This window comes from Macaca fascicularis, chromosome 5 (genome assembly GCF_037993035.2).
Source record: "Macaca fascicularis isolate 582-1 chromosome 5, T2T-MFA8v1.1".
Classification (NCBI taxonomy): domain Eukaryota; kingdom Metazoa; phylum Chordata; class Mammalia; order Primates; family Cercopithecidae; genus Macaca; species Macaca fascicularis.
In genome coordinates, this window is record NC_088379.1 from 76857397 (window position 1) to 76871672 (window position 14276).

The window sequence follows — 14276 nt, forward strand, 5'->3', positions numbered from 1 at the left end:
GTGGATCATCTGAAGTCAGGAGTTCGAGACCAGCCTGGCCAACATGGTCTGTGCTAAAAATACCAAAAAAAAAAAAAAGCTGGGTGTGGTGGTGCAAGCCTGTAATCCCAGGTACCTGGGAAAATGAGGCAGGAGAATCTCTTGAAACCTGGGAGGCGGAGATTGCAGTGAGCCAAGATTGCACCACTGCATTCCAGCCTTGGCAACAGCGAGTTCTGTCTCAAAAAAAAAAGAAGTTTTTACATTAAGCCATAATATGTATCCTCTGAGTTCTAGTGCTATCCTTTGAAACTACACAGAAAAAGGAAAATCCATTCCCCTCTACTAAATTCCCAGTTTTTAAAACAATCTTTATATGCCTTGAATTTGAGGTCTATTTGTCAATAGGACAATCAAGCTGAAGCATAATGGAAAAAAAGAGTGAAAAGAAAACACACCATAATTTTAACAGTAGTTATCTATGGATTCTAAGTTATTTTTATTTCTTCTTTAGACATTTCTATATTATCTAAATGTAAATGTATATTTCCTTACCAAAAGAAAGGCTCAAAATACTAGCATTTGAAATTCCTAAGAGATATAAGAAGTAGTATCTTCAGTTGTTTGTGACCATCAGCCAGGCCTTCTGCTTGCTGGAGTAGTGCGTAGCTAAACTATATTTTAAGAACTTTTTCTGAATAAAATATTAGTGTTTCCACTGTATCTGTGTTGTGACAAATTTACAAAATACAAACCTGAAGAAGCCACGGTCTACAGCTGAACGATTCATGATAACAGAGTCTTCCTGATTATATCCAGTGTATGATGCAATGGCCACAATTGAGTTGATGCCTGCAGTGAATTTAAAAAGCACATATTAAAAAAAAAAAAAAAAAAAGCATACATTAAAACATCACCCGGAAAACAGGAAAACTGCCCTTTCTTTAAATCAACTTTAATTAAATCATATTTGCCATAAATGCTTGGGTGTTTGTTGTCACGGTAACTGCCAAAGTCTATTCCTCCTAGAATAGCAATCTGTGAGGCAACTACTCTGATGGCTAAATATCTCACACAAGCAAATCCTAAGACTAGTCACTCCCAATGTATCCATTCTCATAATAAGTGATTATACATGTGAGTCACCTCCTACTTAGAAAGTGCCTCCCCAAACCAAGTTTCATGATCCTCACAGCAACTCTGTGCCATAAACAAAATAAGCATTATTATTCTCATGAATCAGAAGAGTGAATTAACAATCTACCCATGATCTCAAAATTAATAAGCAATAGGCTCAAGCCCTAGCTCCTTGTCTCCCGATTTCTGGTTTTAGGTTTGAAACTGGTACTACCCTATTTCCCTCTCCTTGTACCACCAAAAAATTATCATATCTTTCCTGCCACAATGAAATTCTTACTTGCTGCTGCCAAAACACTGTTTGATGAGCCCATAAAATAACTGGATATTCAACTCTCGCCTGTAATCCCAGCACTTTGGGAGGCCAAGGCAGGTGGATCACAAGGTCAAGAGATCAAGACCATCCTGGCCAACATGGTGAAACCCCATCTCAACTAAAAATACAGAAATTAGCTGGGCGTGGTGGCATGTGCCTGTAGTCCCAGCTACTCGGGAGGCTCACACAGGAGAATCCCTTAAACCCGGGAGGTGGAGGATGCAGTGAGCTGAGATCACACCACTGTACTCCAGCCTGGTAGCAGAGTGAGAATCTGTCTCGAAAATAAAATAAATAACATAACATAACATAACATAACATAACATAACATAACATATAAAATAACTTGATATTCTTAACCTGGATATCATCATGAGGAAAGAATAGTCAAACCTAAATTGAGACACAATGCAAAATAACTTTCCTGAACTCTTCACAAATGTCAAGGTCATGAAAGACAAGGAAAGACTAAGAAACTGTTCTAGATTAAGGAAACTAAAGAAACATGTAATTAAATGCAATCCACAATCCTAGATTAGCTCCTAGACCCACTAAAGACATCGTTAGGTTTGAATACAATAAAAACTGCTTTCTTTAAAAAAAAAAAAAAAAAAACATCATTAGGACAACTGGCAAAATTTGAATTGAGGACTGCTGACTATATGGATAGCAATGTTATCCTGATTTGATGGCTGCACTACAGAGAATGTCCTTGTCCTTAGGAAACACATACTGAAGAAGGAAACACATGCTTCACGCCTGCAACTTACTCTCATGTGGTTCAGGAGAAGTAATAAAAAGGGAGAGAATAATAGAGCAAATGTGGTAAAATGTCAAAAGTTTTTTTAAAGATGGTATGATGGATCGGCTGTAGTGGCTTACATCTGTAATCCTGGCACTTTGGGATGCTGAGGTGGGAAAATCACTTGAGCCCAGAAGTTTGAGACCAGCCTGGGCAACAAAGCAGACCCTATCTCTACAAAAAAAAAGAACTTCAAAATAAAGATGCCATGATGAAGTCAGGAATAACAGAACTGCAGTCCTGCCAGCCATGACTCTCCACTTACGCCAGTACCAAAGGAACATTTGCTTTCCAACCTAGTCCTTCAGTATATGTATTTTCTTCTCTAGCCATAAAGAAACTCTATTATCTAAATGTTGGAGAAAACACAGCACTGCAAGCACAGCCCAAAGATACGTGCATACTGTGTAGACAACCTAACAGATTTTGCTTTTCTAGACAAGAGGAACCCCTTGTGGAGGATTTTGAAAGTAAGTAATTTTAACCTATGAGAATTTCCTATCAAAATGTTAGAGCCCCATTACAGTACACTAAAGATGAACTTTACTAACAAATAACAAATGTTACTCACATTCAAAGCCAAAAGTCTGTTAATACAAAAGATAACAACAGTGCCAAAGAACTCTACCATCTCCTTTAATAGTCAACACTCATACCCTTCAGATTTCTCTTCGCCATTTTACCTACCATCCAGTCTCCCTGAGATTCCCCTCCTTACCAGCTAATTCTCAAATCTTCTCTCCTGATTTCTCTTCCTGGTGTCTAAAATTGTCTGCCTCTGGCCTTTTTCTCAATCTAAATTCTCCTTAGGCAATTTCATAGTAATCTATAATTATCATTAATAAATAAAAAATTTTACATCTCTAGACTTGACTTTCTTTCAAATCATGTTTGCAACTCACTGTTGTTGGAAGTTCACGTCTTAGTGTTCTGACACTAAGACACTAAATCAAAATCAACATATCCAAAACAGAATTACTATCTTACCTCTAAAACCTCTTCCCCCTTCTAACATGTTCCCAATCTTATTTTTCCCCCAACCTATTCATAGCACCTCTCTTTAATCACTCAAGCCAGAAACACCAACAATATTTCCAATTCCTCTCTTCATTGTTCCATACTCAGCCATTCATCAAGCCCTATCAAGTGTATTTCAAAAGGTATCTTACCCATCATTCTTTTTCATTTATTTAGGACCCTGCCATTTCACATTTAGACTACTGCAAAAACCCCTAAATTATCACCCTGCTAATACAGTACCTCACTGTAATCTACTCTTTATGCCGCTGTCAGAATGGTATTCCTAAAACAAATTTCTAATTGTATTACTTCCCTGATCCAAAAGGTTGGATGTGTCTCCATTTTCAAAATAAAAGTCAACCTGTTCAGGCTCTCTCCACACTGAGACCAAGCTTTCACTCCCATATATTTACACTCCATCCACACTAAGCTGACATGACTCCTAACTGTACCCATTTTTCATGACTTCATCCATCTGTGCCCTTGCTTAAACCACCTCTCAAATGCAAACACCCCTTCATCAATTTTGCTCCAATCTAAAATGCCACCTTCTCCATGAAATTGAATCTAGACTTCCAACAGGAATTAATTGCTTCCATCAGTCTGTGCTTCTAAAGGACTTTGTACCTCCACCATAAGACTTTCCACATAACTACCTTTTTATTATGTTCACGTTTCCCACCATATTATAAATTCCGTGAGAACAGACACTATGTCATATTTATTTTTTAATCCTGCCAAGCACCCAGAAAAGTGCCTTAAACATGGCAGGATCTTAAATAACGTAGAGCAAAACTGACCATACCTGCTGGCAGCTCTCTAAATCGTAGATACTCCATAGACCGTGTAGTTACAAGTGGTTTTTGAGGATAGTAGAGAACATGGGCCAATGTGTCCATGCGAACATGGAAGTTGGTGATGTAAACTCCCATAGCCTGCTTACCCATAGCAGACTGGTATGTGTTTCTAGGGGACTAAACGTAAAAATGAAAAGCAGAATCAACGAAAAGTTACTATTGCTAATGGAAAAGACTCTGACAATAAATCAGAAGAAAAATGATTGGTAAAATTCCTGATTTTTTTCAAAAACAGTAAGTAATAACCATTCGAAATAATCAATTACGGCTCTTAACCATGAAACACAACAGCAAGTATATCAAATGCTGATTCTGTAGGAATTCAGAGCCTTTCATTTAAAGGCTTTTTCCCTCCAGATACGATTACAGAGTTACTTCCAATTTTTATTACTTCTCCCAATTCCTCACACCAGAAGACGAAAAGTGATACCAACCTGGTTATGATCAGGAAAGGGAATAATAGATGCACAGACACCAAGGATCATTGAGGGATGAATCTCACAATGTGTATATGTGGAACAATAAGCTACTTCCTTCTCCTGTAAATCATCTGGAGTCATTGCAAGCATCACTGTTTCTTCTTCCAGTGTATCAATATATTCCACTACCCCACTGGCCACAAGATCCTGCCAACTAAAAAAGAATTCACTCAATTTTATATTTCCTGAAATATTTTAACTAACTATTCCTCCTACTTAAAAGTATTCCTATATGTATATTTACATATAGTTTATTATATATTAAATATACATATAATATATATTTATATATATAGTTTAATATTATATATAACTGACCAACATAGTTACATGATTGTTGACAGTGAAAAAGGTAAGCTGCTGGAGAATAAGGCCTGGTAGAATACACACCTAACTGTTACCAGTATTTACTTGTGAAGAAGAGTATAAATTGGAGGGCAATTTTTTAAATTTATTACACATATTATTTGAATGATTTTTACATTAGTATACATAACTATACATTCATTTGCTAAAAAAAATTTAAATCAGCTTCATCTTTTCACTAAATTTCTTATATTATTCATATTATATCATATTATATGTAATATATTATATTTAGATTATATAGGTTATTTCTCCTTGTTACTATTAATAGATTTTAACATATCACAAAAAATTTTTTTTTGAGACAGAGTCTCTGTTGCCCAGGCTGGTACAATCAAAGCTCACTACTCCTGTACTCAAGTGATCCTCCTGCCTCAGGCCTCCTGAGTAGCTAGACTGCAGGTGCATTCCACACACTTGACTAATTTTTTTATTTTTTGGAGAGATGGGAGTCTCCCTATATTGCCCAGACTGGTCTTGAACTCCTGGTCTCAAGCAATCCTCCCACCTTGACCTCCCAAAGTGCTGAGATTACAAGCATGAGCCACTACACCTGGGCAATCAAAAGACTTTTAAACTTAAACAAAATCCTATTAATTATCTTGCTTCATAATAAAAGTTAAGAAAAACAAATGTGACTCCTAAAGGTACAGAGTTTTTTGGGGGCAATGAAAGTATTCTAAAATTAGATGATGGGTGCACAACCTTGCAAACATACTAAAAACCACTATTGTATACTTTTTAAAAATCATTAACTTGCCAGACGCGGTGGCTCATGCCTGTAATCCCAGCACTCTGGGAGGCTGAGGCAGGCAGATCACTTGAGACCAGGAGTTCAAGACCAGCCTGGCCAACATGACGAAACCCTGTCTCTACCAAAAATACAAAAATTAGCTCGGTGTGGTGGCGCATGCCTGTAATCCCAGCTACTAGGGTGGTTGAGGCAGGAGAATTGCTTGAATCCAGGAGGCGGAGGTTACAGTGAGCCAAGATCGCATCACTGCACTCCAGCATGGGTGACAGAGTTGAGCTTGTGTAAAAAAAAAAAAAAAAAAAAAATTAAAATTAAATAAAATTAAATTTAAAAATGGTTAATTTTATGGTATGTAAATTCTATCTCAATTTTTAATACACACATTTTTCTCACTGCATGTTTTTACCTGTAGTTGTTATATTCTCTCTCTTTCAATTGGTCAATATGCCTCTTCTTCAAAAGTAGCTTTTGTTTTTCCACAATCAGAAGTGGTCTGCAAATACGGCCTGCATCTGTATAGATCCGAATCTCCCTCTCTCGAATATCTCTGATCATAGAAACCTATATATAGAAAGAAAAAAGTTCCATGAATTTTTATTTTCTCTTAGTTAAAAATACAATACAAATCCTACTAAATTTCTGGAGCAACCAATTTCTCAAGTAAAATGTGCAAATCTTAGTTTACCATTGTTTAACATATTATAAACTTAGGTAAAAATTTTATGAATCAAAAAATCTAACCTTGGCAATTATAAAGCTGAACAATAATATCTGGTAATAATGTCATGCAAGTTAACGTAGGAAATATTTTTTCAATACCACAAACACTAGTACATGACAATTTCTTATTTTGGCTCTTTGCTGATGACATATATCTCACCCTACAACCTTTCAAAAACCAGCCCTATGTCACTATGCTTTGACCATACTTTCCCAGTCATTAGCCTGACTTCTCACACACACCTATCAGATGTAAGCCTGACTACTCACACCCACCATCAGATAAATGGCTTACAGTCTAGCTATCTAACACAGTGGATAGCCACATGTGACTACTGAGCACTTGAAATGTCGCCATTCTGAACTGAGATGTGCTGTTAAGTATAAACCACATAATGGATTTGAAAGACAGCACCAAAACAGGAAAAAAAGAATGTAAAATGGTTTATTAATAATTTTTATATTAATAGAATGTTGATGTAATACTTTGGGATGTATCAAGTCAAATAAAATATGCTATTAGAGACCAGGCGCAATGGCTCATGCCTGTAATCCCAACACTTTGGGAGGCCAATGTGGGCAGATCACCTGAGGTCAGGAGTTTGAGACCAGCCTGGCAAACTTGGTGAAATCCTGTCTCTACTAAAAATACAAAAATTATCTGGGTGTGGTGGCACGCGCTTGTAATCCCAGCTCCTCAGGAGGCTGAGGTAGAAGAATCACTTGAACCTGGGAGGCAGAGGTTGCAGTGAGCTGATATCATGCCACTGCACTCCAACCTGAGTAACAGAGTAAGACCCTGTCTCAAAAAACAAAATAAAACAACAAAACATCAAGTTTTTCTCCAAAATGAAAGAGTCAAAAGACAAGAAAGAGAAAAATGCTCCAAGTTCCTAGTCTACTGCCTGTCCTTAGAAAGTAATTTAAGGAGAAAACACTGTGAGCAAAAATATCATGAGTAGTATTCTAAAGTCCAAGAAAGATTCTGCTTTCAAATGCACTGCCTTAAGTTCTTAGAAAACTAACGTTCCTGACAGAATATAGCTCTATGGTCTTTTTTTTTTAAATAAAAACAGGGTCTTGATACGTTGCCCCAGGCTGGTTGGTCCTAAATTCCTAGCTTTAAGCGATCCTCCCACCTCAGCCAGCCAAAGTTACGGGATTACAGGCATGAGCCAGCACACCCGACCACTCTACCTCACCCACCAGGTGTTTTTGTAAACACAGTTTTATTAGTTTATGTATTACCTATGGCTGGTTCTCACTACAACAGCAGAGTTAAATACATAACACATACTGTATGATGAACAAAACCTGGGTGTGGTGGCACACACCTTGTGGTCTCAGCCACTTAGGAGACTGAGGTGGGAGGATCGCTGGGGCCCAGAAAGTAGAGGCTGCAATGAACCATGATTGTGCTACTGCATTCCAGCCTGGGCGACAGAGGGAGATCCTCTCCAAAAAAAAAAAAAAAAAAATACAGCCAACCTACTGTATAGCTCCCAACACTTTGGGAAGCCAAGGCAGGAAGGACTGCTTGAGCCCAGGAGTTCAAGACCAGCCGGGCAACATAGTGAGACCCCACCTCTATTAAAAAATACAGAGATAGAGAGAGAAAGAAAGAGACCTTTTTTTGAGCTTTCTCTTAGCCTTGCCTGCCCTCAAGTGAATCACTCTCTTCCTGCCTTCAAGCTGTAAATAAGCCTGGGTCAAAATCCAGGGCCAGGCTGGGCTCAGTGGCTCACATCTGTTATCCCAGCACTTTGGGAGGCCAAGGCAGGCAGACGGCTTGAGCCCAGGAGTTCAAGACCAGCCTGGCCACCTATGGCAAAACCCCATCTCTACCAAAAATACAAAAATTGGCTGGGCACGGTGGCTCATGTCTGTAATCCCAGCACTTTGGGAGGCTGAGGCAGGCGGATCACCTGAGGTCAGGAGTTCGAGACTAGGCTGGCCAACATGGAGAAACCCAGCCTCTACTAAAAATACAAAATTAGCTAGGCATGGTGGCAGGCACCTATAATCCTAGCTACTCAGGAGGCTGAGGCAGGAATTGCCTGAACCTGGGAGGCAGAGGCTGCAGTGAGCTGAGATCATGCCAGTGCACTCCAGCCTGAGCGAAAGAGCGAGACTCTCTCTCAAAAAAATAAAAATAGAAATACAAAAATTAGCCGGGCATGGTGGTACACGTCTGTAATCCCAGCTATTCAGGAGGCTGAGGCATGAGAATTTCTTGAACCTGGGAGACAGAGGTTGCAGTGAGCTAAGATCGCAACACTGCACTCCAGCCTGGGCAACAGAGCCAGACTCTGTCCCCACCCCCGCCCCCCGCCCCAGAAAAAACACTCAGGGCCTGCTGCTGGAAAAGGCCCAGAACCACCAAATTCTCTTCTCTGCTTTGTTAGGTACAAAGAGTAGTTACTGGCTAAGTGTGTTCAGTTTCTCTCCAAAACCACTTTCACCCAAGGTATATAGATTTGGGAAAATTAAAAGCCTGAGCTACATTCCTCAAACAGTATACTAAAACCCTTATTTGGGAGAGTAATAAAGTCCACAATATATTGTAATGATTTTTTTTTTTTTTTTTTTTTGAGGCGGAGTCTCGCTCTGTCGCCCAGGCTGGAGTGCAGTGGCGCGATCTCGGCTCACTGCAAGCTCCGCCTCCCGGGTTCCCGCCATTCTCCTGCCTCAGCCTCCCGAGTAGCTGGGACTACAGGCGCCGCCACCACACCCGGCTAATTTTTTTGTATTTTTAGTAGAGACGGGGTTTCATTGTGTTAGCCAGGATGGTCTCGATCTCCCGACCTCGTGATCCGCCCATCTCAGCCTCCCAAAGTGCTGGGATTACAGGCTTGAGCCACCCCGCCCGGCCTGTAATGATTTTTTTTAAATTATTATTTTATTTTTATTTTTGGAGACAGAGTCTTGCTCTGTCACCCAGGCTGGAGTGTAACAGAGCAATCTCTGCTCATTGCAGCCTCTGCCTCCCAGGTTCAAGCAATTCTCATGCCTCAGCTTCCCGAGTAGCTGGGACTACAGGTGCATGCCACCATGCCTGGTTGATTTTTTTTATTTTTAGCAGAGACATGGTTTCACCATGTTGGCCAGGCTGGTCTTGAACTCCTGACCTCAAGTAATCCGCCTGCCTCGGCCTCCCAAAGTGCTGGGATTACAGGCATGAGCTACTAGGCCCGGCCTTATTATAATGATTTTTTAAAAACCCATCCTAATCCCAAAGCACTTCAATATCCTCCAAAATCCTCCAAAATATAAAAGAATCTATTAGCGGTATATCACATTTTATTAATGAATCTCTGAATTCAAAGGATAAATCCCAGATGCTTATTCCCTTTTTAAAAGTATTCTCAGCTTTATAAAAAGATCCCCAAAAGAATTTTTACTTTAAAATATAATTTGAGTTCTAAAATATAATTTAATAATTTAAAATGTGTCAAAATTTTTGGAAGCATGTATCCAAAGATTAAGGCAAGCAATGTTTTTTTTTTTTTGAGACAGAGTCTCGCTCTGTGGCCAGGCTGGAGTGCAGTGGCGTGACCTTGGCTCACTGCAACCTCCGCCTCCTGGGTTCAAGCAATTCTCCTGCTTCAGCTTCCTGAGTAGCTGGGACTATAGGTGCGCATGACCACGCCCAGCTAATTTTTGTATTTTCAGTAGAGACGGGGTTTCACCATGTTGGCCAGAATGGTCTCAATCTCTTGACCTTGTGATCCGCCCTCCTCAGCCTCCCAAAGTGCTGGGATTACAGGCATAAGCCACCATGCCCAGGCTTTTTTTTATTTTTTGAGACAGAGTCCCACTCTGTCACCCAGGCTGGAGTACAGTGGTGCGATCTCACCTCACTGTAACCCCCACCTCCTGGGTTCAAGTGATTCTCCTGTCTCAGCCTCCCCAGTAGCTGCGATTACAGGCCCGTGCCACCATGCCTGACTAATTGTTGTATTTTTAGTAGAGATGAGGTTTCACCATATTGGCCAGGCTGTGCTTGAACTCCTGACCTCAGGTGATCTACCTGCCTCAGCCTCCCAAAGTGCTGGGATTACAGGCATGAGCCACTGTGCCCGGCCTAGCAATAACTTATAATTAAATTTACACTTTACAGTTCAAGGAAATAAAGTTCAAAGAAAAGATGCCAATGCAAAGATAACTTTCACTAGTCGTATGCCTTGTTTAAAAATCTCACAGACCACACCCTCTTAACTAAAGATTCTTACTTCAGACACAATGATGTCCATCTGACGTCGCAATTTCCTTAGGGTGTTCATAAGTTGTTCAGGATCTTTATGTATTCCAACCCAGCAGCCATTAACAAAAATCTTGGTTGCACTACAAAAGAAAAAGCAAAAGCATTTTATGCTTAACAATTCTATACCAAGCAACAACTAAAGATTAACCACAGTTTAAAAAGCTAATTCCATCTATACACACTCAGCAATAGCTGCAGGAGAAATTTCTTCTAAGTTTTCCATACTCCATTCTTCTAAAAATTCCAGAATTGGAGATGGTTGAGATCCAACTGAAATATATGCCATCAACGCTAAATTCTTCACAAGTCCTACAGCATGGCCCTAAAAAATAAACCAAGTATTAGTCATTCTGATTTTGCATGCCTATCAGACTTCTTTTCCATAAACATTTTTCCTTCAATGTGATTTCAAGATTTATTCTTTCTAAGAATACAATTATTAAAAAAATCTTATTTCTAAACCACTCTGCATAATTTTTTAAACATCTACTTCTAAAAGCAATTATGCCCTACATAATTACTCACTGACTTTTTGTCCTGAATATAAATTCTAATGTATTACCTCTGGGGTCTCGGCAGGACACACCATCCCCCACAACGTATTATGCAACTGTCTTGGTTTTGCTAGCTTGCCATCTCTACCAATAGGAGAATTTAAACGACGCAGGTGAGAAAGAGTAGATGCAAAAGTCAGGCGGTTTAATACCTAGAAAAAAATAACCAATCTTTAAAGTCTGGACATTTCTGTGATTCATAGTATTACACTGAGGCAAAGTCAAGTTTTACACATAATCTACTGAGTATCAAACTGTTCCCCATTTCTCTATTCTTTCCCTGAATAATGTTGTTTAACACCTTAACTTACCTGCCACTTGCAGCAGGGATGGCAAATACATTCTAACATACCACATAAACATTCTGTGTATGGTCTCCAAACAAACACTAGGACATTAGTTTCATGAAGGCAGGGAATTTTTAAAATTGTTTTATTCTCTGTTGTATCCCAGCACCTAAAACAGTACTTGGCATTCATTAGATATTCAATAAGTGTTAAGTTAAATTCTACCAACTCACACTCCTTTGATCATAGCAGACATCACTAATTCATCTCATTACTTTTTCCAGACTGAGGCCTCTGAATCTAATAGAAAAATGCAAACATCCATTACCAATACTTACAGGATACTAACCAAGATGTTATTTATAAATAAGATAATATTTAGGGCAACATAAAGCAGACAACTCAAGCTCTGTATTATTAATTATTTATAAATCTCCATCTTCCCCTAGTCCTTAAATAACTCAAACCTCCTTCCTCTTTCCTAAGTCTTCTGTCATGGATAAGCAGCATCACCTTTCTCTCAATCTGGAAATCTCAAAATCATTTTTGTCTACAAGTTCCTCCTTCCACACATCTATAAACATACCCTGTCAATTCTATTTTCAAATTTTCTAAAAAACCTAGCCCCTCCCTTCCCAATGTCACAGTAATAGACCAGCCCATTTCCCCTCATCTATACTACGTCCATCAGCTCTGCCTGGTTCCCTCCAATCCCTGCCTGGTTCCCTCCAATCTACCTTCCTCACTTGCCAGAATTATTAAACACTTACCCACTTAAAAATTAAACAGATAGCCACTGGCTACTGAAGAGCACAACACTGAAGTCCTCCTCAATGAAGCCCCAAAAACGACCTTCCCTTTAGTCTCCTTACACTCCTGTACTCAACTGACATCACCACACACCCTCACCTCCATGCCTTTGACCATGCTATTGCCACAGAATGAAATGCCCTTCTCCACTCTGCTCTGCCTGGTGAAATGATACCACCTCTACAAAGCCATCTGACCCACCTCCAGGAAGAACTATTCTCTTTTCTGTACTCATTGGAGTTTTCAACCGTTCAACGAAATCAATCACAAAGTCTTATGAAACTTACTTCCTAAATATTTCTAAAATTTACTCTCCATCTCTATAAAACTGCTCTAGTCCAGTCCCTAATTATTTCTCACCCCAGGCTGTTGCAACAATCTTCCTGCCACCAACCTTGCCCTTCTCAAGTCTTTTCTCCACACTGCCAATTACTGTGAATCTGTCCGAAAGAACAAAAATGACCACGTCACTCCTCTTCATGAGTTGGTTCCCATCCTCCTAAGCCTCCACTTTGATTTGAAAACCCAGAACTGCTCTAGCTCCCACGACAGACACACATTCCTTCCTCCCTCTATCTCTTAACTCAGAATATTAAGAAGTTCTCTAAGCTCTCTTATGAGCTGCTGGTTCTACCTACCTGGCAACTTGGGGCGTTTTCCAATTACTCTTCAAGATTCAGTTCAGGTGTTACCTCCCAAACAAGGACTTCTTTTCACCTTCTGAGGCTGTGCTAAGTACCTTTCTCCAGCATTCCCACAGAGCGGTAGTGCACATCTCTTATCAAAATAGTTACCATGCCATGTTATAATTATCTGTTTACATCTATCTACAAGCATAGGCTGTGAACTACTGAAGATCAGGATCACTGCATCTCCAGCATGTGGCAGAGTGCCTGGCACATCACAGGTCCCAATAACAATTCCTTGAACTTGGCCAGGCGCAGTGGCTCACGCCTGTAATCCCAGCACTTTAGGAAGCCGACGTGGGCGGATCACAAGGTCAGGAGATCGAGACCATCCTGGCTAACACGGTGAAACCCCGTCTCTACTAAAAATACAAAAAATTAGCCAGGCGTGGTGGCACGCACCTGTAGTCCCAGCTACTCGGGAGGCTGAAGCAGGAAAATGTCATAAACCCGAGAGGTAGAGTTTGCAGTAAGCGGAGATCGCCACTGCACTCCAGCCTGGGTGAGAGAGCAAGACTCTGTCTCAAAAAAAAAAAATTCTTTGCACTGAATTTGCAATGTGGCATTTGTCATAACACAGCACAGGGCATAGTGAGCTACACATGAATGAATCTGTTTCCTCTGCTAGATGCTGATGAGCTCCCTGAGGCTGAGATAGCATCTCATTCACGTATGTGAACTCAGTATCACAAATATCAAACATACCCAATAAATCCTTACTGAATTAAAAGGAATTTAAATATTAACTTTGCTATCAGCAGCCCCTCAAAATTTCTTAGAGCATCCAGATTTCTAGGAAAAAGGAGCTTGAAATTGGTGTCCGAATGCCAAATCAATCAGGTGATACTGGTATAGGCTAGTTTAAACAAGGAAAGGAAGGGGAGATACCCCTAAAAATGGCATAAAGTACATTATAGATTTTCAATCATCTATGAAAAGCAAATACAAAAAATTAAAATGCCTAGTGAGACACTCTTGGAAAAGCTTTTCTCCATTACTCCATCTGAGAATAGCTACTGTAGTCACTATATATGCAACAGACCAACATATAGAAACCAGTGTCAGAAGTACTGTATTTTCCAACAAAGGAGGGCAATGACCATTTATTCTCTGGGTTAGCTTCTAATATGGAGCTTTTAAGACATAACAATTTCACGAACATGGACGGTCTCACCCACTAAGTAGCTACTCTAATTTCTTAATTATTTTAAAACTGCAAGCCAAAAATCTATCTTAGTAATGCTA

General features: G+C 39.7%; 1 protein-coding gene across 2 annotated transcripts in view; it reads right to left on the reverse strand.

Moving 5' to 3' along the window:
• POLR2B (RNA polymerase II subunit B) overlaps positions 1–14276 on the reverse strand; it is a 49713-nt gene that overhangs the window by 9448 nt on the left and 25989 nt on the right. For both annotated transcript variants that reach the window (XM_005555208.4, XM_005555207.4), the window contains 7 exons: positions 11257–11400; positions 10877–11016; positions 10663–10774; positions 6117–6271; positions 4546–4744; positions 4060–4228; positions 735–831 (listed from right to left, as the gene is read on the reverse strand). In XM_005555208.4, coding sequence (XP_005555265.1) covers positions 735–831; positions 4060–4228; positions 4546–4744; positions 6117–6271; positions 10663–10774; positions 10877–11016; positions 11257–11400 — 1016 coding nt within the window. The remainder of the gene's footprint in view (positions 1–734; positions 832–4059; positions 4229–4545; positions 4745–6116; positions 6272–10662; positions 10775–10876; positions 11017–11256; positions 11401–14276) is intronic.